Genomic DNA, 27,461 nt, shown 5'->3' on the forward strand with positions numbered 1-27,461 from the left:
AATGTAAAAAATAAAGTTTAAAGTAAACACTCAATAATGTGTAAAGGTAATATAAAATAAAGGATTTAAAATAAACAAATCAATAATGTGTAAAATGAATAATGTAAAATAAGGTTTAAAGTAAACACTCAATTAGTGTATAAAGTAATATAAAAAATAAAGTTTAAAGTAAACACACGATACAATAATGTGTAAAGTAAAGTAAAAATTAAAGTAAACACTCAATAGTGTAAAAAGTAATGTAAAATAAAGTTTAAAGTAAACACTCAATAATGTGTAAAGTAATATAAAATAAAGTTTAAAGTAAACACTCAATAATGTGTAATGTAATAAAAATAAAGTTTAAAGTAAACACTCAATAATGTGTAAAGTGTAAAATAAAGTTTAAAGTAAACACTCAATAATGTGTAAAGTAATATAAAATAAAGTTTAAAGTAAACACTCAATAATGTGTAAAGTAATATAAAATAACGTTTAAAGTAAACAATCAATAATGTGTAAAAGTAATATAAAATAAAGTTTAAAGTAAACACTCAATAATGTGTAAAGTAATGTAAAATAACGTTTAAAGTAAACACTCAATAATGTAATAAAAGTAATATAAAATAAGTTTAAAGTAAAACAATCAATAATAATGTGAAAAGTAATGTAAAATAAAGTTTAAAGTAAACACTCAATAATGTGTAAAATAATATAAAATAAAGTTTAAAGTAAACAATCAATAATGTGTAAAGTAATATAAAATAAAGTTTAAAGTAAACACTCAATAATGTGTAAAGTAATATAAAATAAAGTTTAAAGTAAACAATCAATAATGTGTAAAGTAATATAAAATAAAGTTTAAAGTAAACAATCAATAATGTAATAAAGTAATATAAAATAAAGTTTAAAGTAAACACTCAATAATGCATAAAGTAATATAAAATAAAGTTTAAAGTAAACAATCAATAATGTAAAGTAATGTAAAAGTAAATTAAACACCAATGTGTATAAAGTAATATAAAATAACGTTTAAAGTAAACACTCAATAATGTAAAGTAATATAAAATAGAGTTTAAAGTAAACACTCAATAATGTGTAATGTAAAATAACGTTTAAAGTAAACACTCAATAATGTGTAAAGTAATATAAAATAAAGTTTAAAGTAAACACTCAATAATGTGTAAAGTAATGTAAAATAAAGTTTAAAGTAAACACTCAATAATGTGTAAAGTGTATAAAATAACGTTTAAAGTAAACACTCAATAATGTGTAAAGTAATATAAAATAAAGTTTAAAGTAAACACTCAATAATGTGTAAAGTAATATAAAATAAAGTTTAAAGTAAACAATCAATAATGTGTAAAGTAATATAAAATAAAGTTTAAAGTAAACAATCAATAATGTGTAAAGTAATATAAAATAAAGTTTAAAGTAAACACTCAATAATGTGTAAAGTAATATAAAATAAAGTTTAAAGTAAACACTCAATAATGTGTAAAGTAATATAAAATAAAGTTTAAAGTAAACGCTCAATAATGTGTAAAGTAATGTAAAATAACGTTTAAAGTAAACACTCAATAAATGTAATGTAAAATAACGTTTAAAGTAAACACTCAATAATGTAAAAAGTAATATAAAATAACGTTTAAAGTAAACACTCAATAATGTGTAATGTAAAATAACGTTTAAAGTAAACACTCAATAATGTGTAAAGTAATATAAAATAAAGTTTAAAGTAAACACTCAATAATGTGTAAAAGTAATGTAAAATAAAGTTTAAAGTAAACACTCAATAATGTGTGTAATGTAAAATAAAGTTTAAAGTAAACACTCAATAATGTGTAAAGTAATATAAAATAAAGTTTAAAGTAAACACTCAATAACTGTGTAAAAGTAATATAAAATAAAGTTTAAAGTAAACACTCAATAATGTGTAAAGTAATATAAAATAAAGTTTAAAGTAAACACTCAATAATGTGTAAAGTAATATAAAATAACGTTTAAAGTAAACACTCAATAATGTGTAAAGTAATATAAAATAAAGTTTAACGTAAGCACTCAATAATCTGCAAAGTAAGATCAAAGTGTTTAATAATGTTTAAGATCAGTTTCTACTAAAGTCATGTGAACATTTCTTGTGATACACAACTTTGACTTAAAAATTGAAAATCCACATTAAATGCTATTTTCTAACTGTAAAGTTTGGAAAAGTATAAACCAGTGTTGTAAAGCATGTTTTAAGCAACATTAGCACCATTTGCTTCAACACACTTTTGTCAACGTGTAACGATGCTTTTTATGCCCCTGCTGGAGAAATCAGAGTTGCATGGTCAATGAACTCCTTGAAAGCTTCTTCTGCAGCTCCTTGGTTTTCAAAGTGCTTATAAGAATGAAAATCTGAAGGGGAAAGGTCTGAGGAATAAGGCAGAACCTTGATTCCCAAATCTTTCAATTTCTGGAGTATCATCCTTGACAGGTCTCATAATGCCAATTTTGTTGATCTTCAGTCAGCTCATGCAAACCCACTTGTCCAACTTTGTCTTTCCAATTGCACTCAGGTGGTTGACAACGCTTGATTTGCTTAAACCTAGCTTTCATGCAAACCCACATACTGTTGTGCGAGAGTCTGTCTCAATTGCTTCCCTTAATGTGTTTTAATCTAAGGATGGCTTCCTTTCATGTCCTTCGTGGTCTTCAAGACTTTCATCTCCATGTCGAAACCTTTGGAACAAATGCTGAACTGTACTTTCAGTAACAGATCCATGGCCAAATGTGTGGTTGATGTTCCGTGTAGTTTCAGTACCTTTTTGTCCAAGTTTGAAGTCATAAAGGATAAACAGAAGAAAGTCCTTCTTGTCCATGCTGCCTTGAAGGCTGTGAAACTTACTTTGAGTAGAGTTAAACAGCAGACAATTAAGACACCTTGTAAATGACAAACATTGGATTAAACCAATTCAATATTCAGCTTCTAAATGTTACAGTGCAAATTCCAACATTTGTTTCTGGACAATCTAATACATTAAATATCACAAAGTAAAGCAACCACAACAGCAAGAGAAAAGTCAGAAAGTCCACCAAATACACTAAAGACAAAAATTAATGTAACAGCTGGAAGTTACTTGTGCAGAACAAAAACCAAATTTCTGATTGGACTGAGTTGAAACTAAACACAGTGTAAAATATTAGATTAAAAAGAAACCAAAAAACACAATCTTGTTAAGGACTGAAGAACTTGTGATTTCTGGGCTATTTGAAAGTGATCTTAAATTATAAATTGACAAAAATAATGCATAATTTGCCTGTTTCAATCACACTTCACTGAAACTTATGAAACCTGACAAATAGTCACTATCCTATATTCTATAATCATTACTGTATATTCTATAGTCACTATTCTATACGTTATAATCACTACCCTATATTCTATAATCACTATCCTATATTCTGTGCAATTTCTATTTTTTGTTTAACCAAAACTATCCTTCACAATTTAATTGTAACCAGATCAAAATCTGTTTGAATCCAAAAGATAAGATTAAAAAAAACAAAAAAAATACTTTATCTTAATCAAAGTCTTTGTTGGCGATTTCAAAATTGCAATTTTTTTTCCAAATTTAATATTTGATCAAATATAAACTGATTAGTTGCAATATTCACAAAAATATTAAATGTTTTTATGCAAGATGTTTGTAGCTGTCTTTTACTCACCATGGTGAAACTATTCTATTCATCAGTTTTTATAAAAGAAAATTTTGTTTATAATAGGACAGTGAGATCTTCCTCGCCGTTCATTGTCACGTGCTGTCAAGTACAGCAGTTTGTTATTTATGTTGGAATAGTCAAATGCAAGGAACTATTTATATATAGTACTATAAACATCTTTACTTTATGATTTAGCTGAAATGAGAGAGAAAGTAATATAAAAGTTTATTACTTAGTCAACTATCGAAAATGTCACTCGACCAATTATGTTCACCACCCACTGGTCCACCCCTTCACAGAAATTATTATTGTAGAAAAACAAACTTAATATAACATTACAAGGATTGATCAAGAAGCCTTGAACCATTAATCTATCTATTACTGTTGCATACATTCTAGGAAAAGGAACGACAGAACATGAACTGGAGCATGATTAGATGACATTAAACCACAGAAACTATAATTGTACTAACTTATATTAATCTAACAATATGTTCTCAAGTCAGGAAATGATAATAGTCATTGGTATATCTAACTCAACTGGTTGTATTTTACTATCATTGTGATGCAGTTACTAATTTACATAAACTGTATTTTATTTAGTAAATAGCTTTCTAAAAGTATGGAAAACAATTCTGTATTATAGAAAGTAGCTGCAACAGACAAGGTAGAAACAATTATATAAAATACACATACATATTAAATAAGTGATCCTGTAATGAAAACACACAAACTTCCTGCATCTGTCTATTGCTCTTTCCAGTATGTAATAATTATTTGTTTAAAAACTATGAAGTAGCATTTAAGGAATACTTGAACCAATAAATTATCAGAACAAAACACATTTAAATAATTAATCAAACTTTCATTATCACAATAAAATATTGACAATTAATTTCATTGGTTCAATTTCCAACTTTCACCGTAGAAGGACAATACTTACACATAAAGCTGTTATAAGAGACTGAGCCAATGGCATATTCTCAACCTAAAGCAAAGAAAAACTTTAATCAACCATGATTGCAACTTACAAAAAATAATCTTATAAACCCAAACATAAACTCTGCAGTGACTGTTCAAACACAATCAGCACAGTTACAACTTAATAGTAGGTCTATGACTAATCTCCATAGTGATCTGATGTAAAGAATTTTCTGATGTTTTTGTAATCTGATTTTTAAGAAATCAGATCGGTAAGTTTCTTTATTTATGAAATAGGCAACACATTATGGTTATTTACATTTTGTAGTCTGATGAAAACATGTCCTTTTTTGGAGTCTTATAATTGTGATTTATTTAAAGATAAGTTCTGAAGCTTAATGCACACCACCAGTATATGTACACCAGGGATGTCCAGACATTTAGAACAAACAAATACAGAATATTGAAATTTGATCCCATGTCTGCCAAACATTGGTACAGATGTGATATTTCAATCAGATCACAGGCTTAGTTTCTAATGAAGGATAAACTATAAAACAATACAAAACTAACCAGAACGACAATGTTTTTAAGTGGAATTACAATTCCTTGACATATTTAGAAATTTATTTTTTACCCATGTTTCATAAGTGTTGAAATCTACAAATATATTACATCTACTTTCATTAAGCTAAGAGATTTTTTAAAATTTGAAATGACAATTTCCTTCCTTCCTTATATTAATAATTACTAGTTTTTATGAATTGTAAAAAAGTACATTTTATAAAAAATGCAAAATTAGTTTATTCAAAGCTTATACGTAGCCTAGTTTTAAAAACTTTAAATTTTTAATTTTTTTACTTAACTATTTCTTTTATTACACCTATTTATCATGTGTTTACTGCACATTCATGACATACACATGTTAAACTAAGAGTTACACAAGTTTACAAATGTCCTGCTGATGTTGTTAGTCAAACAGTAAATCATCTGATGCTGCTATGTAACATTGGGCTTGTTTATTTAATTGAAACTTGGGGAAGAGGCTTACCTATCTGCACAAGATATGCGAGGCAGCCCACAGTGTACACTATAGCCCTTCAATGTTGCCAAGTTTTAGTTTACTTGTTATCAATGTATACTGTAGCTCTTTGCTGAAGACAGACTTCAGTTTACTTGTTATCAGTGTTTACTGTAGCTCTTCACTGAAGACAGATTTCAGTTTACTTGTTATCAGTGTTTACTGTAGCTCTTCACTGAAGACAGATTTCAGTTTACTTGTTATCAGTGTTTACTGTAGCTCTTCACTGAAGACAGACTTCAGTTTACTTGTTATCAGTGTTTACTGTAGCTCTTCACTGAAGAATGACTTCAGTTTACTTGTTATCAGTGTTTACTGTAGCTCTTCACTGAAGACAGATTTCAGTTTACTTGTTATCAGTGTTTACTGTAGCTCTTCACTGAAGACAGATTTCAGTTTACTTGTTATCAGTGTTTACTGTAGCTCTTCACTGAATACAGACTTCAGTTTACTTGTTATCAGTGTTTACTGTAGCTCTTCACTGAAGACAGACTTCAGTTTACTTGTTATCAGTGTTTACTGTAGCTCTTCACTGAAGACAGATTTCAGTTTACTTGTTATCAGTGTTTACTGTAGCTCTTCACTGAAGACAGATTTCAGTTTACTTGTTATCAGTGTTTACTGTAGCTCTTCACTGAAGACAGATTTCAGTTTACTTGTTATCAATGTATACTGTAGCTCTTCACTGATCCCAGGTTTCAGTTTTCAGTGAGAAATGCAGTATTTACACCAATCCCATGTGCTCCTCTTTATGTCTGTTTTGTCCAGTGAATGTAAGCCCTTAGACATACGTTATCAGCTAATTGGTGATGGTAATGTCAGGATACATTCCAAGATACAACATATAAACAGTGCATAATGATCTCCAATTTGGATCATCTGAATAACTGTGTAGAAAAGAAAACTGTGATGGTAATGTCAGGATACATTCCAAGATATATAAACAGTGTTTTCAATTTGGATCACATGAATAACTGTGTAGAAAAGAAAACGGTGATGGTAATGTCAGGATACATTCCAAGATATATAAACAGTGTTTTCAATTTGGATCGTCTGAATAACTGTGTAGAAAAGAAAACGGTGATGGTAATGTCAGGATACATTCCAAGATATATAAACAGTGTTTTCAATTTGGATCGTCTGAATAACTGTGTAGAAAAGAAAACGGTGATGGTAATGTCAGGATACATTCCAAGATATATAAACAGTGTTTTCAATTTGGATCGTCTGAATAACTGTGTAGAAAAGAAAACGGTGATGGTAATGTCAGGATACATTCCAAGATATATAAACAGTGTTTTCAATTTGGATCACATGAATAACTGTGTAGAAAAGAAAACTGTGATGGTAATGTCAGGATACATTCCAAGATATATAAACAGTGTTTTCAATTTGGATCGTCTGAATAACTGTGTAGAAATGTAGCGGTGATGGTAATGTCAGGATACATTTCAAGATACAACATATAAACAGTGCATAATGATCTCCAATTTGGATCGTCTGAATAACTGTGTAGAAAAGAAAACAGTGATGGTAATGTCAGGATACATTCCAAGATATATAAACAGTGTTTTCAATTTGGATCGTCTGAATAACTGTGTAGAAAAGAAAACGGTGATGGTAATGTCAGGATACATTCCAAGATATATAAACAGTGTTTTCAATTTGGATCACATGAATAACTGTGTAGAAAAGAAAACGGTGATGGTAATGTCAGGATACATTCCAAGATATATAAACAGTGTTTTCAATTTGGATCACATGAATAACTGTGTAGAAAAGAAAACGGTGATGGTAATGTCAGGATACATTCCAAGATATATAAACAGTGTTTTCAATTTGGATCGCCTGAATAACTGTGTAGAAAAGAAAGCGGTGATGGTAATGTCAGGATACATTCCAAGATATATAAACAGTGTTTTCAATTTGGATCACATGAATAACTGTGTAGAAAAGAAAACTGTGATGGTAATGTCAGGATACATTCCAAGATATATAAACAGTGTTTTCAATTTGGATCGTCTGAATAACTGTGTAGAAATGTAAACGGTGATGGTAATGTCAGGATACATTCCAAGATACAACATATAAACAGTGCATAATGATCTCCAATTTGGATCATCTGAATAACTGTGTAGAAAAGAAAACGGTGATGGTAATGTCAGGATACATTCCAAGATATATAAACAGTGTTTTCAAGTTGGATCACATGAATAACTGTGTAGAAAAGAAAACGGTGATGGTAATGTCAGGATACATTCCAAAATATATAAACAGTGTTTTCAATTTGGATCACATGAATAACTGTGTAGAAAAGAAAACGGTGATGGTAATGTCAGGATACATTCCAAGATATATAAACAGTGTTTTCAATTTGGATCGTCTGAATTACTGTGTAGAAAAGAAAGCGGTGATGGTAATGTCAGGATACATTCCAAAATATATAAACAGTGTTTTCAATTTGGATCGTCTGAATAACTGTGTAGAAAAGAAAACGGTGATGGTAATATCAGGATACATTCCAAGATATATAAACAGTGTTTTCAATTTGGATCACATGAATAACTGTGTAGAAAAGAAAACGATGATGGTAATGTCAGGATACATTCCAAGATATATAAACAGTGTTTTCAATTTGGATCATCTGAATAACTGTGTAGAAAAGAAAACTGTGATGGTAATGTCAGGATACATTCCAAGATATAAAACATTAATCGGAGAAGTTTGTGTAACTTGGCTGTGTATTGATCTAGAAAAGCCTACGGTTTACTAAGGCACAATTATTTAGGTCAGTGCTAGAAGCCTTGCACAAAACAGTAATCAAATTAATTGTACAATATTAAGCTGAAAAAATATAAAGTCTTGGAAGTTCAAAGCCTCTTGAGGCAGCTTAGCACAATAACACATTGTACACTTACAGTTACAACCATTCACCACAATAACACATTGTACACTTGCAGTTACAACCATTCACCACAATAACACATTGTACACTTGCAGTTACAACCATCCACCACAATAACACATTGTACACTTGCAGTTACAACCATTCACCACAATAACACATTGTACACTTGCAGTTACAACCATTCACCACAATAACACATTGTACACTTGCAGTTACAACCATTCACCACAATAACACATTGTACACTTGCAGTTACAACCATTCACCACAATAACACATTGTACACTTGCAGTTACAACCATTCACCACAATAACACATTGTACACTTGCGGTTACAACCATTCACCACAATAACACATTGTACACTTGCGGTTACAACCATTCACCACAATAACACATTGTACACTTGCGGTTACAACCATTCACCACAATAACACATTGTACACTTGCGGTTACAACCATTCACCACAATAACACATTGTACACTTGCGGTTACAACCATTCACCACAATAACACATTGTACACTTGCAGTTACAAACCATTCACCACAATAACACATTGTACACTTGCTGTTACAACCATTCACCACAATAACACATTGTGTACTTAGTTACAACCATTCACCACAATAACACATTGTGTGCTTACAGTTACAACCATTCACCACAATAACACATTGTGTACTTACAGTTACAACCATTCACCACAATAACACATTGTGTACTTACAGTTACAACCATTCACCACAATAACACATTGTGTACTTACAGTTACAAACCATTCACCACAATAACACATTGTGTGCTTACAGTTACAACCATTCACCACAATAACACATTGTGTACTTACAGTTACAACCATTCACCACAATAACACATTGTGTACTTACAGTTACAACCATTCACCACAATAACACATTGTGTACTTACAGTTACAACCATTCACCACAATAACACATTGTACACTTGCAGTTACAACCATTCACCACAATAACACATTGTGTACTTGCAGTTACAACCATTCACCACAATAACACATTGTACACTTATAGTTACAACCATTCACCACAATAACACATTGTACACTTACAGTTACAACCATTCACCACAATAACACATTGTATACTTACAGTTATAATGATTCAACAAATATTACTTCAAATCTTAATTACATGTGCATATTTTCCCCTCAAAACTGATTTCTGGTCCCCAAACTTTCCATCTTTAAATCAGTGCAAAATAACTGTTTTTAACACTTTGTTTTGCAGTTAAGCACAAAGCTAATCAATTGGGTATCTGTGCTTTGCTCATTGCCATATACAAACTAAGTTTCTAGCACTGTAAGTTCACAAACATACCACTGTGCCACTTGTAGGCAACAACACTTTTTTCCCCCAATTTTCTGGGGGGGGGGATGTCCTCAGACCTTCTTCAATAGTACGTTTTAAAACTATGACTAGTCATTTTACAACTGTCGGTATTAAGTTTTAGCTTGAAAACCATGTGGTTTACTCAACTTGTGCCCCCAAGTGTCTGCTTCTAGATACACTTGTGCTTCAGTGTAATATGTGCTTATATACTTTAAGAATTAAAAGTGTCATTATGAGTTCTTTTATCACATATTTAATTGCTTTTATGTTAGATTATCAGAAAATTAGTAAAGCCTTTTAGTTTTTAACATAAACAAAAAAACAATACATCATTATGACATACCTCACTATCAGTTTCATCAGCTGGCTGTCCTGGAAGACTAGACCAAAAAAATGCTCGCCAATCAGTGTCTTCAAAAATATATGGTAGAAGCCGTGTTAAAAGTCGTACGCAGTTTAAAACTGAAAAAAAGGGAAAGGAATTATTAAAATACTGAAAAATGATTACTCGTTAAAATACTGCAAAAGGATGAGTTATTAACCATTGAAAATGTTTAATTATTAAATACTAAAAAACAATGAATTGTTAAACATTGAGAAAGGATGAATTATTAAATACTGAAAAATGACAAATTATTAAATATTGGAAAATAATGAATTATTGAATACTGAACTGAAAAGGGATCTTCAACAACATTTGAAAAATTCATCAATTTGTTTGAATACATAAAAATGTACATTACTAATGATAACAAATTTCATTTGAAACAAAACCTATCCATGAGAAACAGTGATGAGAGAACAGTCTAGTATAAATCTGATCTAATTAATTTGGTACCAGTTTTAGTTTTCTCTGAAGCAAAGAACCAATGGAATTTTACTAAACAAACTGCAACAGTATGTAAGTTACAACAAAATATTTTTGTCTTGTATCTACACAAAGCAGTTTACACTAATCAGACCACATTTGACTAAAGGCTTCTGTGGGTTCCCTAATGAGCTCTGTTACTGAGCAAAAGGCACCTAAACACTAACTAATTTACTACTGTCATACCTCAGATATCTGTAGTTCTCCTTAACTTTAACTTACAATTAACTGTTCTACCTTCTCTGTATATATATGTGTATATATTATACATAAACTAGAGACAACTCATTCATCAACACTTACCTTAAATTTAAATGTGTATATATTATACATAAACTAGAGACAACTCATTCATCAACACTTACCTTAAATTTAAATGTGTATATATTATACATAAACTAGAGACAACTCATTCATCAACACTTACCGTAAATTTAAATGTGTATATATTATACATAAACTAGAGACAACTCATTCATCAACATTTACCTTAAATTTAAATGTGTATATATTATACATAAACTAGAGACAACTCATTCATCAACATTTACCTTAAATTTAAATGTGTATATATTATACATAAACTAGAGACAACTCATTCATCAACACTTACCTTAAATTTAAAAATTTTGATTCATGCAGGTATTTCAGAACTTTATAATGTTTCTTAACAAAACAAATGTACATGAAGAAAGATCGGAGTTCATTTTACAGCTTTGCTCCAGCTTTGGTTAAATTGTCTCATACTTGGATGGTACTTCCAAACATAACTGGAAATTGCAGAAATTTTTCTTTATTATAATTTCTGTACTGTGATCTCTTAGTTTCAAAACCTTCAAATGATTCATCACGTTATAATGACAAGAAACTCATTTGAAGTGAAAATGTATTCTAAAGACAGCTAGTGTGGGTATTTAAACTTTAATTAAAATAAAGTACAGAACAATGTTTGACCCTTATAATTCATTGTTAGATAACCTGCTAACTTGAAGGTAACCTAAGAAGTTCAAAACATTGTTCTGTACTTTATTTTGACTGAAGTTTTAATAACCATTTCAGCCATCTTTGGAGTACATTGATTCTTTAATAACCATTTCAGCCATCTTTGGAATACATTGATTCTTTAATAACCATTTCAGCCATCTTTGGAGTACACTGATTCTTTAATAACCATTTCAGCCATCTTTGGAATACATTGATTCTTTAATAACCATTTCAGCCATCTTTGGAATACATTGATTCATCTCTACAAACATACAAGTTCTGGAAAACTACTTGTTTTTCTTTTTATCTTTCACTATCAAAGTCTTTTTTGCTGCAATGCATTTTTTAACACTTCTTGATAAAACTTGTGGAAGAGTCATCTTTAACACTAAAATATGGTTCCTTGATGTTTTGTAGCAAGTAGATGCTAGACTTAAGGCTGTCTCTGAATGAAGTAAACATAACATGTGATCTGGAAAAACCTAGATGGTCAGCTGTGTAACATCATATTTGGCAAGCCCAGGTGGTCAGCTACTTAACATCCAACCTGGAAACATTATGTGACCTTCTGGAGTTGCTCTTGCCATCAGTAGTAAAACTGATTTCCTCAAAGAGCATTAGGTACAACCACTACATAACTAAAGGATCAATAGGATATGTTATGATGAATTTACTTAAAACTGAGTTTAAGGAAAGAAATTAATAAATTGGTTATTTTGTGCAACACACAACTAAAAGAATTTTAAGTTCATTGCATACAGTTTCTTCTAAGTGTTGGACAATCACATTTCACTGAATCTGTGAATGTCTTTCTTCCCTTGAGCAGTATTTGAAGTAACCATATTCTCGCTGAATCTGTGAATGTCTTTCTTCCCTTGAGCAGTATTTGAAGTAACCATATTCTCGCTGAATCTGTGAATGTCTTTCTTCCCTTGAGCAGTAGTTGAAGTAACCTATTCAGTCTATCAGGAACAAGATTGATTCCTTCATAAACATCTAGTTCACAACATTTAAATCTCAATGTTTTATGCTTAAATAGAAATGTCAGGTTCACCTACAGAAACTAACACTATGCACATTTTAATTCAAACATGTAGGGGTGGCCATAATTTTGTGATACCATCTGGCCTACCACTGAATAACACTGACTGTTGTTAACAGTTAATGTGTAACATTATGGCCATGCACCTATGGGTGGAAGAAATGCATTACCACAGGAAGCAATTTTTGAGAGGTTAGGCCATTGTGACAGTTAAGCAATGTGACATACAATGTTTGAAAAGTACAGTACCAGCATACAAAACAATCCATTTCTGTGATCGTGGTGGTGTCTGAAAGCATACCTCTCAGACAGTTTTCGAAACTTTAATTGAATATTGTGCCATTTCAATCACAAATACTTCATAAACACACACAATGTAACATACTGAATTAAAAGAAGCTGGTTTTAATACATAAGCTATGGCTATACGTGCCACAGAAATGTGGTCAGGACATGGTCTCACTGACCTCACCACTTCCTGTGACCTTGAAATGTCATCTCCATGGAATGAAGTAAATATAATCATTTCTTAGCTTTCTTGATCTTGTGTTATCCAAAGATCAAACATGGTACACTAAAACACATAGTACGTCTGGATACAAAAACTCATGGTTCACCTTAATACTAAAACATATGATAAAACTGAATACTAAAACACAACATACAAAACACATAATACATCTGGATACTAAAACATGACATACAAAACACATGGTATGTCTGAACAGTTTTACTAGATGTTTTGATTATTTTCCCAACTCCATTTTTTAATACTTTTGTACTTGCTGAAGTCTCCCACTGACTACAGACCTCCTAGTAAAGAGTTATTATGATGCTTCTCACTGGATCAGAAACTACGAATCTTGGAGCCATAATTCGTACTTGAAAATATAATAATAATGTTATAGTCACATACTAGAGAAATTTTTATCTACTTTTTACAGAAGCAAGTAATTATAATCCATGGAGACAAATGTTTTAATACTTTTACAATAAAAAATCAATATACATGTGAAATGATATTGGATGTCTACATAACAGCCACAGCATTACACCTAATGGCTTCAAGCCCTGTTTCCATAGTTATTGTCATTCTTACACCTTTTCTATTTAGAATTCACTTAAACTAAACACTTGGTTTGGAAGGTATTTAAGTAAAGGTTTATATCACTGTATTTCATCTTGGACACCATCTATACAAACACCTGAATGATAATTTAATTAATACACACTGGTGTACATGAATAACTACTACTTTGGTTTATCATTTGAATAAAGTCTCACATCTGATCCAAATAAAGTTCCTACACTAAACTACAAAAATAACTACACCAATGCAGGTGGCCTATGTAACTAAACAAAACTACTAAAACTAGTTAACAACTTACAATGATTAAACTGCTATATCAGCAGCTTTTTTACTAAAATTATTCAGTCAAAAAGTTTAACAAATACAGAACTTGTAGTTTAATAACCTGCTTGAGTAAGATATCTGGCAGGAGAACATAGTTACAAATAAAAACTCAAGACAAACTACTAATAGTATCCCTTTTGAACAATCTAATAATACTGTTGTAAACTTCTTTCTAATTGGTGGGTTCTTTTAAATTGTCTGGTGAAAATAATTCTATGTCCAATCCATGTATACTGTGGAAATAGATAGAAGTTAAATTACAACACCTGTTTGTTGCTGTCCCTGGGTGTTACATAAGGTGTCTGCAGCTTTCACAAGTTTTTCAACAGCCTTGTAGCACAGAGTGGCAAGGTTGGAGGTGATTCTTCCCTCACAGCCCGCACCTCAGCAGCAGGGATGAGTGTGAAAACATCTTGTACATTCTGCACACTTTCTGACCAAAACTGATCCCAGAAGACATCGTCCTTGGCATCTATTGGCTAAAAAACAATAACACAAATCAATAGCTAAACGTGATCATATAACACATCTACTGGCTGAAAAACAATAACGGAAATTACTGACCAGTACTGATCCCAGGAGCATTTATCAGCTGAAAAAACAAATATAGAAATCATTAAACACAACTGTACCATGGAGACATCATCCTTGGCATCTGCTGACTGAAAAACAAGTATAGAAATCATTAAACACAACTGTACCACAGAGACATTATCCTTGGCATCTGCTGGCTGAAAAACAAGTGTAGAAATCATTAAACACAACTGTACCATGGAGACATCATCCTTGGCATCTGCTGACTGAAAAACAAGTGTAGAAATCATTAAACACAACTGTACCACGGAGACATCATCCTTGATATCTGCTGACTGAAAAACAAGTGTAGAAATCATTAAACACAACTGTACCACGGATACATCATCCTTGGCATCTGCTGGCTGAAAAACAAGTATAGAAATCATTAAACACAACTGTACCACGGAGACATCATCCTTGGCATCTGCTGGCTGAAAAAACAAGTATAGAAATCATTAACACAAATTAGTAAAATCATTTTAGAATATCAACATTTTCCATAACAGCAAAGAACTGGTCATTTCTTATAAATGTGAACTCTTATCTAAATTTATATATAACTTAAAACTGAGTTTACTATTCATATCACATGTCTCTAACATCAAGTTGCGCAAAACGAAAACTTTTCTTCGACACATCCCTCTACTGTCTGCCAGCTGAATCGGTAATGTTATCGCTAACACGTACATCATACGAATAAATTCAACGCAGTTTGAGTTAACGTTGAACTTGTAATTTAGCATTATAGGGCTATTTAATTATAGATCTTAAACTATATATCTTCTAACACAACATATATTTAACCTCACACACAAAAATGTACACAGAATTAAAACATCGTGTGTATAAAAGCAAGCAAGACCTTGCCTACATAATAAAACTAGGCCTTTACCATTAAATAAACTAAGCGTTTCTCAAAGTGCGGTCCGTAACTCCTTCTGTAGGTCCGCGAGGTCAAAACTATTTTCATAATGTAATTCCTTCAATGAAACGTTTTTGTTCGTTTTAGAGAGAATGAGAGTGAAAAAGGTAAATAACGTCTAATTACGTTTTCAGTCTTCGAGAAGGAAGGTTGTGTCTTCAAGTTCTTAGATTTCGTTCTAATGTTTTTGCTTACATAAGCGATATTGTTTTGTATCAAACTTTCATTGATTTGTGATTTAAATAAATTGTATTGTTTTGTTTGTTTGTTTTGGAATTTCGCACAAAGTTACTCGAGGCCTAGCTACGCGCTAGGCCATGCCAGGCCCAAATAAATTGTAATCTGTATGGTTGATAAATTTGGATTTTTCTCTATTCTAGAAAATACATACATATAAAAAATATACCTCAGCTTGAATAAACTGGAATCTAACATTCTAAAAAAAAATTTTGAAAGTGCAAAGAGGAATCAGACCGCAAACAATTGTTCAAACATTTGAGAAGTACATTAATCCGAGGGTCGCGGGTTCGCGCCCGCGTCGCGCTAAACATGCTCGCCCTCCCAGCCGTGGGGGCGTATAATGTTACGGTCAATCCCACTATTCGTTGGTAAAAGAGTAGCCCAAGAGTTGGCGGTGGGTGGTGATAACTAGCTGCCTTCCCTCTAGTCTTACACTGCTAAATTAGGGACGGCTAGCACAGATAGCCCTCGAGTAGCTTTGTGCGAAATTCCAAAAAAAACAAAGCAATAATATTTTTTTTATTTTATCTAAAAAAAATTATTTTATAATTTAATTATATTTTATTCTAAAATAAAATGAAATTTATTTATAAAATATTTTTCTTATATTTAAGGATGGTATCGTTGGTTTAAAAAAGGGAGATTAGACGACTCGCTTTCTCAACCAACAGCTGCACCATCTACATCCAAAAATACTGAAAGAGATGAAACTGACATCAGAGAGTTCTCTGACTCATGAAAGGAAGAAATATACTCCACAGAAACTGAACGAAACTGCAAATAATAAAGGAAAATATGACGAAAGCTATCTTTCCCTCAGCTTTATAGATGTTAACAATTTACTTTATTGTGTCTTATGCAGCAGAATATTTTCAAATAGTGTTATGTTGCCAGTTAAGTTGCAGCGTCATTTTGAGACCAATCATTCAAAGTTTAAAGAAAAAGGAACTGAATATTTTAAGCACAGCCGTGATTAACTCTTAAAAAGCCAGAAAGTTACAGCTTTTCAAACAAGAAATTAAAAAGCCAATGAAGCATCTTACAAATTATCGTACTGCACTGGCTGGAGAAGTGCACACAACAGCTGAGACTAATAAAACCTTGTACAGCTGAATGCATGCTGTATGTAAAGTAAGTAAAAGAAATCACGACAGTGCCACTTTCCAACAAAACACTAACTCGTCGAATTAAAAAAATTAACTGCGAACATGATGAGTTAATATCTCATATGCAGAATTGCACTGTTGCTTTACAAATGGACGAATCTACAAACGCGGCTGTACTTTTTTTTTTTGCTTTTATTCATCAGGTATCAGCACCAACTAACCATCGAAGATCTTTAGTGCGAATTCTTGCCAACAAACACAACTGGTGCTGAAATATTCAATGTGTTGAATAACGTTTTTGAATCTCAAGAATGTGTTGACATTTGCACTGATGGTGAAAAAACAATGGTGGGTAAAACTGCTGGCGCCTTACTACGAATCAACGCAGTGGTACCAAACTGTACTAGTAGTCATTGTATTCTTCACCGCCACGCACTCGCAGTAAAAAAACAAAAACAAAACCAGTTTCACTTAAGAATGTTCTTGATGAAGTTGTACAAATTATTAATATTAAATCTAGACCATCCAATACACGTCTTTTTGACATTCTGTGTGACGAAATTGGAAGTTAACATGAAGCATCACTACTTAATACCGAAGTACGATGGTTGTCTGGAGCACTTTGTGCAATTGTTTAAACTACGAGCTGAACTAGCCGTCTTTTTCATGGAACACCATTTGTACTTGAAATAATAACTGACAGACAAACTATGGTTCTTCTGACTTGGGTATTTGGCAGACATTTTCTCGAAAATGAACAAAGCCTGTCACTTCAAGGAAAACAACGGACAGTATTTGTTGCTAAAATACGAGCCTTTAAGCGAAAATTAGAATTTTGTACAGCTTGTATCCGCCATCGTGAGTTTGACAGCTTCCAAATACTTAGACTTTTTTGACGAGATCAGTGGAGATATTAAATAATGTGATTTTTTGATATAATGAAAGTTCTTAACATTTGGAAGATCTGCATAACTCGGATAACCAATATTTTCCAAATGACCAATGCATGATATTACAAAATCATCCATGGGTAAAAAACCCATTCAAAGTGCAGGATAGATCAATGGATTTTAATGTAACAGAGTACGAAAAGTTCATTGATAGGGGTTCAGATTCCACATTGCAGCTAACCCTTGAGAAACTATCAGTTGAGTTTTGGTGCAGTATATCTACAATTATCTGAAAACATTCCTCCTCTTCCAACTACACATCTGTGTGAGGCCACATTGTTTTCAGATGCTTCAACCAACACAACGTATTACAACAGATTAAATGTAGAAACAGATATCAGAATCCAGCTGTCTTCTGTTAAGGCAGACATCAGAATCCAGCTGTCTTCTGTTAAGCCAGACATCAGAATTCAGCTGTCTTCTATTGAGCCAGACATCAGAATCCAGCTGTCTTCTATTAAGCAAGACATCAGAATCCAGCTGTCTTCTATTAAGCCAGACATCAGAATGCAGCTGTCTTCTATTAAGCCAAACATCAGAATCCAGCTGTCTTCTGTTAAGCCAGACATCAGAATCCAGCTGTCTTCTGTTAAGCCAGACATCAGAATCCAGCTGTCTTCTATTGAGCCAGACATCAGAATCCAGCTGTCTTCTATTGAGCCAGACATTAAAGATATTTGAAAAAAGGTAAAACACCATCACTCTTCTCACTAATTTTCTTGTTTAGGAAAATATTGTTGTATTTCATAAAAATGTAACGTTTAACATTTAATGGGTTTATTATTGTTATCTTTAAATGAATTAATAAACAAATATTTAACAAATTTCCAAGTTTTAATTCCTAATACGGTAAATATCAATAGATATAACCCACATATACGAAAGCTCTTTGGGGTCCTCAACTTTTAGGAGTGCAAAGGGGTCCTGAGTAAAAGATTGAGAACCGCTGAACTATGTAAAAAAGAGTAAGGCTTACAATATAATAATTATTTTGTGTAATTTGATTAAAGTCAGCTTAACTGGTGGAGCGTATGCGTGAGGTAGAGGATAGGTTGAACCTAGAAATTGTATTTTTCTTTTATTACCATTAGAATAGATAGACCTATTTAGTTCTGTATGCTGAATCCGAAATTATCCATTTTTACTCTATGGTTCACAGATGCTTCACAAAACATCGTATGTACTTTTACATAAATGAATCATTTTCATTGAAATCAAATCACATTTTATATTTCACACGTTACCAACCACTGGTTATAGATGTCTCTAAACCAATCGCAACATGAATCTCATTCATTGTTCTAGAACCCAAACATAACAATATAAAAACGTTCACTGTGGGGAACGAAATAATAATTTGAACTCAGTAAGTTTTTCTTCCCGATTTATAAAAAAAGAAAAAAAAAATTCTTCTGTGATAAAAAACAACATTATATTATTTTCAAAATCTACGAATATAAAAAATCTGTCATTAAAATCAAAACTTTTATGGAGTTCAAATTCGCAGGCTTTTGTTGTTATTTATATATACATACTAATACATATATTGGAATATTGTGTGTGAAAAGAAACAGACTGTCTGAAATTGGTACAGCTTGAATAATAACACTGATTACGTAAAACGAGATTAAAGTAATCGGATGTAACTCAGTATGACTGATGTGGGAATTAACAGTTTTACTAATAAAGCAGAGAACAACGTTTCGACCTTCTCAGGTCATCTCAGGTTAACAGAGTTTATCATCACGAAAGTCATTGAATGTGTATTATGCTACATCTCTCTCCTGGAAGTGGATTTTCTTTTCTTTTGGTGTATTATAAAGTACAATACTGCATTTTATTCAGTGGCTGCGCCAGGGTGGGAGGGGGCTTGAGTCCCCCGAATGAGCCAAGCCCCCCCCCCATAATTGTTACCTACATATATTCACAAAATATGGAAAACACAATCGTCGTTGTTGCTTTACAATTAACATCAAAGAGACATAGATCTGTAGAACTCAACATCTTCATTAAGATGAAAGATAGTAAGCCTGATAGTGACCTTACTTTTCCTCAGAGTGTATTAACTTCGCATGGGATAATTCGTTTCTCCAATGTAAACTACGTCTTTATGTTATATTTCTTTTGATTTGTAACTTTACTCTTAATGGTACATTAAATATTCAATCTAAGCCAGGGGTCACCAAAACTACGGCCCTCGAGGTCATTTTGTCCTGCCAGCCAGCACCAAGCCGCTTGGAAATAAAAAGTGACATTTGATCAAATGTCCGACTGTCATAACAAAATAAATCACACCAATAGTCGCTTTAAGCTGGCAAACACAAGACGTTATGTTAAAAGAAACAAGACTGTCACGTGCATTTTAACCAATAGGAAAATTCTTCTTTCGTCCTTGCTGTCCCGTTGTTTGTGCACCTATCTATGAAAGCGTTAGTATTTCGAAAACAAGAACAGACTTAACCCTCGTCCTATCGACTCGTCTTGTAAATCTGCGGCCTAGGGTTACCGTTTCAGCAAGCTCATTTCTCTTAGTAGTCGGGTTATTCCCTTTTCGTAACTCGTTCTTAGGTAAGTATCGTGACAAACGTACGTTTCAATATATTTTGTTTGTGCGTTCTTAGACCAGCACAATACGTTTCTCACGGCGTTCTGTGTTTTCATCTTCAGATCCTGTTTTTTTCATCCATCGTTATGACTGCTTTTAAAGAAGAAAAGTGGACTCTGAGTGTCGTGAAGAATGGGGAGAAAAGTACTTCTTTGTGGAAACCAGAAAGCTACTTGTGTGATATGTACCGAAAGTGTTGCCGTTTTGAAAGAGTACAATCTTATGAAACAAAACATCTATCAACATGTTTGAAATTTTCAGGAAAGTTCCGTTCTGAGAAATTTGAATCCATAAAACGAGTTTTTGAATCTCAAAAGAATCTCTTCACAAGAAAGTCTGCTGAAAATAAATCTGTCACTGCACAAGTTACAAAATAGTGCATAGGATGGCAGAGCGAGGAAAACCTTTTACTGACGGCAAGTTCATCAAAGAGCGTATGATGGAAGCAGCAAATGAACTGTGTCCTGAAAAAGACAATTTCTTTGAAAGTATCAGCCTTTCAGCAACTTCAGTTGTACGGAGAGCAGAAGAACTTGGAGAGAACATCACATTACAGATACGCCAAAAAGCTAGAAACTTCCTATGGTATTCTCTGGCACTGGATGAGTCTACTGATCTCTCGAGTACGTCACAACTTCTCGTATTCATTCGTGGAGTTAATTTGGACTTTCAGATCACGGAAGAGTTGGCATCAGTTTGCAGCATGCACGGAAGAACAACTGGAGAAGACATTTTCATGGAAGTGCATAAAACTTTGCAAGACTATAACCTTCAGTGGAATCAGCTTAGAGGTGTAACAGTTGATGGAGAAAAAAACATGGCTGGAGTAAAGAAGGGTCTGTTGGGGCTGATCAGGAAACAGTTGGAAGATCTTCAACTCCAAAGCGCTCTGTTCATACACTGCATCATACATCAGCAAGCACTCTGTGGAAAAGACTTCGATATTTCTTGCGTACTGAAGCCAGTCATTTCTGCAGTGAACTTCATTCGGGGTCATGCACTTAATCATCGCCAGTTCAAGGCGTTTCTTGAAGAAATTGATTCGGATTTCTGTGGCTTGCTTTTTCACACGGCTGTGAGGTGGCTCGGCTGTGGTAAAGTCTTGTCTCGTTTTTATAAGCTGAGAAGAGAAATAGATATATTTCTTATCGAGAAATATAGAGCCGATCCACTTCTGTTGGATCCAACCTGGTTGTCAAAGTTGTCATTTTTGGTTGACATCACATCCCACATGAATGAATTGAACTTGAAACTTCAGAGGAAGAATAACCTTGTCTGTGATCTCTATAGAATCATTAAAGGATTTCGGAGAAAGCTGTCATTGTTTGAAGTACATTTGGAAGGATGAAACCGCAAACCTCTCTCATTTTCAATGTTTCAATGAGTTTCATGCTGGAATCACAGAAGATGTCAACCTGGAGTTTCAGAAAAAGATTATTGGTGATTTAAATAAGTATTTTTAGAGAGATTTTCGGATTTCAACAGAATCGAAAGTGACATTCTGCTTTTTCAGAATCCTTTTGATTGTGTCATTGATGACGTGCCAGTGAAACTTCAGCTGGAGGTCATTGATTTGCAAGGAAATGACTTGTTGAAAGCAAAACACAGAGAGGGGCAACTTATTGAATTTTACAGCTGCATACCTGGAGATGATTTTCCAAAGCTGAAGCAGTTTGCATCTGTTACGGCATCAGTGTTCGGAACAACTTATGTCTGTGAACAAGCATTTTCAAAAATGAAGTATGTGAAGTCGGTACATCGATCAAGGTTGACTGATAAACATTTGAAAGCAATTCTAATGATTAGATACAGCAATTCAAAACTGAACATTGAAGATATTTTGAAAGTCAAAGGCCAATTTCATAAATCTCACTAACTTTTTTGCAGTTTAGTAAAATTCAGACATGTACTTACCATGTGCGATGTGACAATTGTTTTTGTTAATGTCACCTTCTTTGATAACCTTTTGGTAAAAAAAAATGTTGGTTATATTTCTGTTTGTTTTTTTTATTACATGTGTGTATTGCATGCTACTCTCACATGGCTAATGTGGCATCCTAAACTTAGTGTTAAGTCTTTTACAGAGAACTTTCGTTCTAACTTATGAGTATTGAATATATTGATCATGTGGCCCGCACTTCTCATTCCCAAGTAATCTGACCCCTGTGAAAATGTTTGGTGACCCCTGGTCGAAGCTAATCTTGATTTTCTTCATTATTATGTATTACCTTGGGTGGAATTTAGGTGAGCTTCCTCTTTTACATATACGCATATTTTCATAAACAGATTATTTCTCATTTGTAATAATTAATTATTAATCAGAGTATGAGTTTCCAATGAAAACTGCATTGAAAACGCAGTTCAAAATAACACACCTTTCTGAAATGTACCTTGGTATTTACATTATTATAATTTACCATCTATACTTCATATTGATGGCATTTTGGGAAGCCCCTCCACATTTACACCGTCCCCCCCCCCAACAAAAATATCCTGGCGCCGCCACTGATTTTATTTGTAGTAATTTCACAGGCAAGTGGAACATATTACGCACGTTTAAAATTTTTAATATTTGAAGAGGGATGATTGGAATATGAGGAATATAGCTAAGTCCGTCATGATTTAAAACAGCTTCGTAGATTAATTTCAAACGTCAAACCTAATTGTTGTTTTTTCATAAATTCACAAACATTTTTTTACCTATCAAAATATAATACAGCGAAACAAAGACATTGTTCGATTTTCTTGGAAAACTCGGACAACGCCAGGCGATGTTGCTAGCTTAATACAAACTGTATACAATATCAACTTTTGAAGTGGGTACGCATGCGCTTATTTCTAACAAGTAACTTTTAGATGTGTGTGTCTTCTTGCAGTGAAGCCACATCAAGCTATCTGATGTGTCCACCAAGGGGAATCGTACCCCCTGGCTTCAGGGTTGTAAGTTACAACTTGTAACTTCGAAGACTTACCGCTGTCCAAGTGAGGGTTTGGTTTGTTTTGAATTTCGCACAAAGCCACACGAAGGGTACCTGCGCTAGCCGTCCCTAATTTAGCAGTGTAAGATTAGAGGGAAGGCAGCTGGTCATCACTACCCACCACCAACTATTAGGCTACATTTTTACCAACGAATAGTGGGACTGACCGTAAATTATAACGCTCCCACGGCTGAAAGGGCGAGCATGTTTGGTGTGACGGGGATTTGAATCCGCGACCGTCGGATTACGAGTCGAGTGCCTTAACCACCTGTCTGTGCCGGGTCACCCAGTGGGGACAAAAACATGTATCGAACAGTTTCATAATGGAAGCTTAAATTAGAATGTGTAAAATGCCAAATCCTTTAAAACTCGAAAGCTGATCACATTGAGCACCAGATGATGTTTCAGTGTAGATCAGTCTTCTGTTCAGTAATGAATCCAGTCTTATCTATAATGCTATCTCACGATCAGTACTAAATTAACAATGTAAGAAGCTAATAAACCAAGGTTTAGTAGGTATTGTGTCAAGCCAACCTGGTGAGTTGTTACACTGAATAAAACTGGCAGGAGTTAGATATAATGTGAACCAACAGATGTTCAACAAATTTGTTGTTACTATAACAACAAACTACCTCATCTTAACTTCATTCTCTCTCTCATATTTTTCACCCAAAACAAACACAAAACTCTACAAGCCTAATACAATTAGTGTCACAATGTTACTTGAAATTCCTCGAGATTTAAATCCAGTTCTTGATAAATTACAAATTATCATGTGGTTTCTAAGTAACTTTAAAACTAGTTTTAAATTGTTTTCATTTAAAGGATTAAATTTAATTTTATATAATCTTGTCTTTTTTTTCAGTGATTGCCTGCTCAACTTGTGTGCTGGAGTTCTCTATAGCTATCTGTGTTATCTATCCTAATTTAGCAGTAACATAAAAAGAAAATACCTCTAGTAAATATCACCCACTTTCAACTCTTGGGCTATTCAATACCAGTGAAAAATGAGATTGATCATCATATTATAATGCTCCTACATGTGAAAAAGTGAACATTTCTAATGACAAAACTCAAACCTACGAAACGTAGATTATGAATGGAGCACACTAGTCACCGTTATGTCGGGCCTTCTCTATCTAACTCTGAACCTCTTCCAGTTGCGAAATAGAAATTTCCACAAGTAAAATACAATTTAAATCAATGAACAGATCGTTACAAAATTAATAGTTTATTCTATTCGTGTACGTCAGAGCATAAAATTCTTCCAGTCTATTTATAAGTCAAATTTTTTTATTCATTTTTTACACGTTCAATAATCTATGTGCAAAAATCAACAAGGTATTGAATTTTATCAACTTGAAGAAATGTGATTGGTTTTGTTCAAAGTTTTCAGCAGAAGGAATGTTATTTGTCGATCTTACCTTTCACAATAGACATAAAACGAGTGGTCAATAACGGATTTTTTGTCAACGTTTTTATTCTAAACAGTGATGGATTGCACAGCACCTGTATTCTCAAGATGGCTGATGTAGGTACCAACACTTTAATTAAAATACAGTACAGAACAACATTTCGAACTTCTTAGGTCATCTTCAGGTTAACCTGAATATATTTTTACTTCAAGTGGATATCTCGTCATCTTGAACATGGTACCCATCGTACAAATTAAAAACTAGTTCGTCCCGGTTGGCAGACCAGGGGTGTTCAGGAGAGAGAAAACAAATATATGTTTTTAGTTCGCCTACGATGAGTAAAACACCCACAAGGCTAAAAAAACAAACCTACACTTCTTCGCTACTATACTACCAGGTTCGTTTTCATCGTGCCCAAAAATATCATTTGCTAATTCAGCCACTATGGCATGAAAGTTTTTGTCGTCATAGTTACGAAACGTCCTGCCAATGAAAATGAAGTGAAAAAAAAAAACAATTATTTGTTATTTTGACACTTAATTTAAGTTAGGCTTCAGTGATAAAACTAACTTATGGATCCCTTGGAAACACCAAATCTTCTGAACGACGACGCTACGGGTACTTTACGTGATTGGAGCGTCCTCTGTGTATGGAAAGTGGCCGTATTTTCTCATATATTTCCAATAAATATTTTTAAATAAACGAGTCGCATTCTAATATTTTATTATCCTTTCGTTACATACTTTCCAGATTATATGTCATTGTATGACCCTAAAATACTTGTCCTGCCTTAAGTCATTCCCACAGTAGATTTGTTTGTTCCAAATTCACAGCTACGGCTAAATAAGCCCTCTGGCAGCAAGTACGGTCAATAACATTTAAAATGTATTGCAGAAACTATGCTTATTATTCAATATTTCCGTTCGGTCTCAGCACTCTCACTAGAACTGTTTGTATAAAATTGTTCACTATATAAATCATTATTTTAAGACAAGTAAAAACAACTTTTTATTCAATACGTTATAAAACCGTGTTTTGACTTCTTATCAACAAAATCGATCACGTCACGCACAGGGACTTGATTTAAAAAAAAACGCTGTAAATCAGTGAAATTTAAATAAGTTAGATGAGTACAAACTACAATTACGTTAAAACATACACCTTACCTCTCCTCCTAAATTAAATGTAACCCGTTTCCTCCTGAACGAAAAACAACACGAGATCATGTGGAAAAATACTGAAGAGTGTTCCTATAATCTCCCGACCAAAAGGGATTAATCTGTGTTAGTATGTACGAAACTCAAGCCTGTATTTAATAAGCACCAGCTCAAAACGACCAGCAAGAACTACGAGTCTAGGATGCCGTATTGCAAACGTTTATATAGACTTCCGCGCGATAAACAAGAACAAAAGTGAAAAGGGAGGGTGAGCTGGTATTATCTAGGGTAGATGACTATCACACTGACAACACAGTGTGTTACTAGGATGAGCTGAATAATGCATCTGCAGGAGCACATACGGACTTACACTTACATAAGACTTGCAAATTAGCAATATAATAATAAATTTACCGACAAGTGTAGTCTTTGATTAAACACTTTCTAAGGTTCCTCACCTTTGGTAATGTCATTACTTACGTAAATATTTTGGTAAATTATTAATGAATCGCATTTTTATACTTTTTTAAATACATTTAACCACTAACATCCAATCAGGTTAATCGAGATTTGTCACAGTTTTAACCGGCACAAACGGCAATCTCTCAAATAAGTACTTCACGTCACATGGCCACCGAAATAAATGAAGAGCTAAATACATACAACGAAGTTAGATTTATATGAAATCGCTAAAAGAACAGTAAGACGGTTTACTCCGTTGAAAGCCCTCGCGCGAACGGACGGCGTGCCTGCACGCTATTCGTAATGTAATACCAAAATAATTCGCAAAAATTCATTAAAAAAATCAAAATGTGTTATTTTGTGTTGGAAATTCGCGCAAATCCACGGTAGTGATATCTGCTTAAAGACTTCTTTGATTTTGAAATGACAGACTAGAAGGAAGGTACGTCATAAAGAGCTACTCTAACCGACTAGTCGAATTTGACTGTCCTTCTTATAACGCATTCACGACCCTGAAGTGCGGCGCGCTTTTTTTACGGCAACTACACGCGAGTTTGAAACCCTTAGATTTACAGATCGGCGACACGTTAATCACAAGGCCACGCACAGTCCAGGGTGTGCGTGAAGAAGTCAATTGTGGCAAACACGTGTTGAACTGTGTGTTCGTCACTGGTGCAAAATATGTGACAGTTGAGGGCGTCCTCCAAAAGCCTGACAAAGGAGTCCAAAACCGAATAATGTACGTGTATAACTTAAAGGTATGGCAAGCAATTACACG

The 27,461-nt window shown here is 33.2% G+C and overlaps 1 protein-coding gene across 4 annotated transcripts; it reads right to left on the reverse strand.

Moving 5' to 3' along the window:
* Nucleotides 1-1,987: 1,987 nt before the first annotated feature.
* Nucleotides 1,988-26,364, reverse strand: LOC143224708 (protein HID1-like). 4 transcript variants are annotated; one of them, XR_013013404.1, is made up of 4 exons: nt 25,074-25,680; nt 14,539-14,751; nt 10,308-10,426; nt 1,988-4,672 (listed from the first exon to the last, which is right to left on the reverse strand). XR_013013404.1 is itself a non-coding variant. In XM_076452920.1 (4 exons), exons 1-2 carry the CDS (start codon nt 26,288-26,290, stop codon nt 14,584-14,586), a joined length of 228 nt encoding a protein of 75 aa, XP_076309035.1. In that variant the 5' UTR covers nt 26,291-26,364; the 3' UTR covers nt 1,988-4,672; nt 10,308-10,426; nt 14,539-14,583. The 4 variants fall into 4 exon arrangements, 2 of the variants coding, with proteins under 2 accessions (XP_076309035.1, XP_076309034.1); XR_013013405.1 differs by having other exon boundaries at nt 25,635-25,653; XM_076452920.1 differs by lacking the exon at nt 25,074-25,680 and adding an exon at nt 26,231-26,364.
* Nucleotides 26,365-27,461: the final 1,097 nt, after the last annotated feature.

This window comes from Tachypleus tridentatus, chromosome 9 (genome assembly GCF_004210375.1).
Source record: "Tachypleus tridentatus isolate NWPU-2018 chromosome 9, ASM421037v1, whole genome shotgun sequence".
Taxonomy (NCBI): domain Eukaryota; kingdom Metazoa; phylum Arthropoda; class Merostomata; order Xiphosura; family Limulidae; genus Tachypleus; species Tachypleus tridentatus.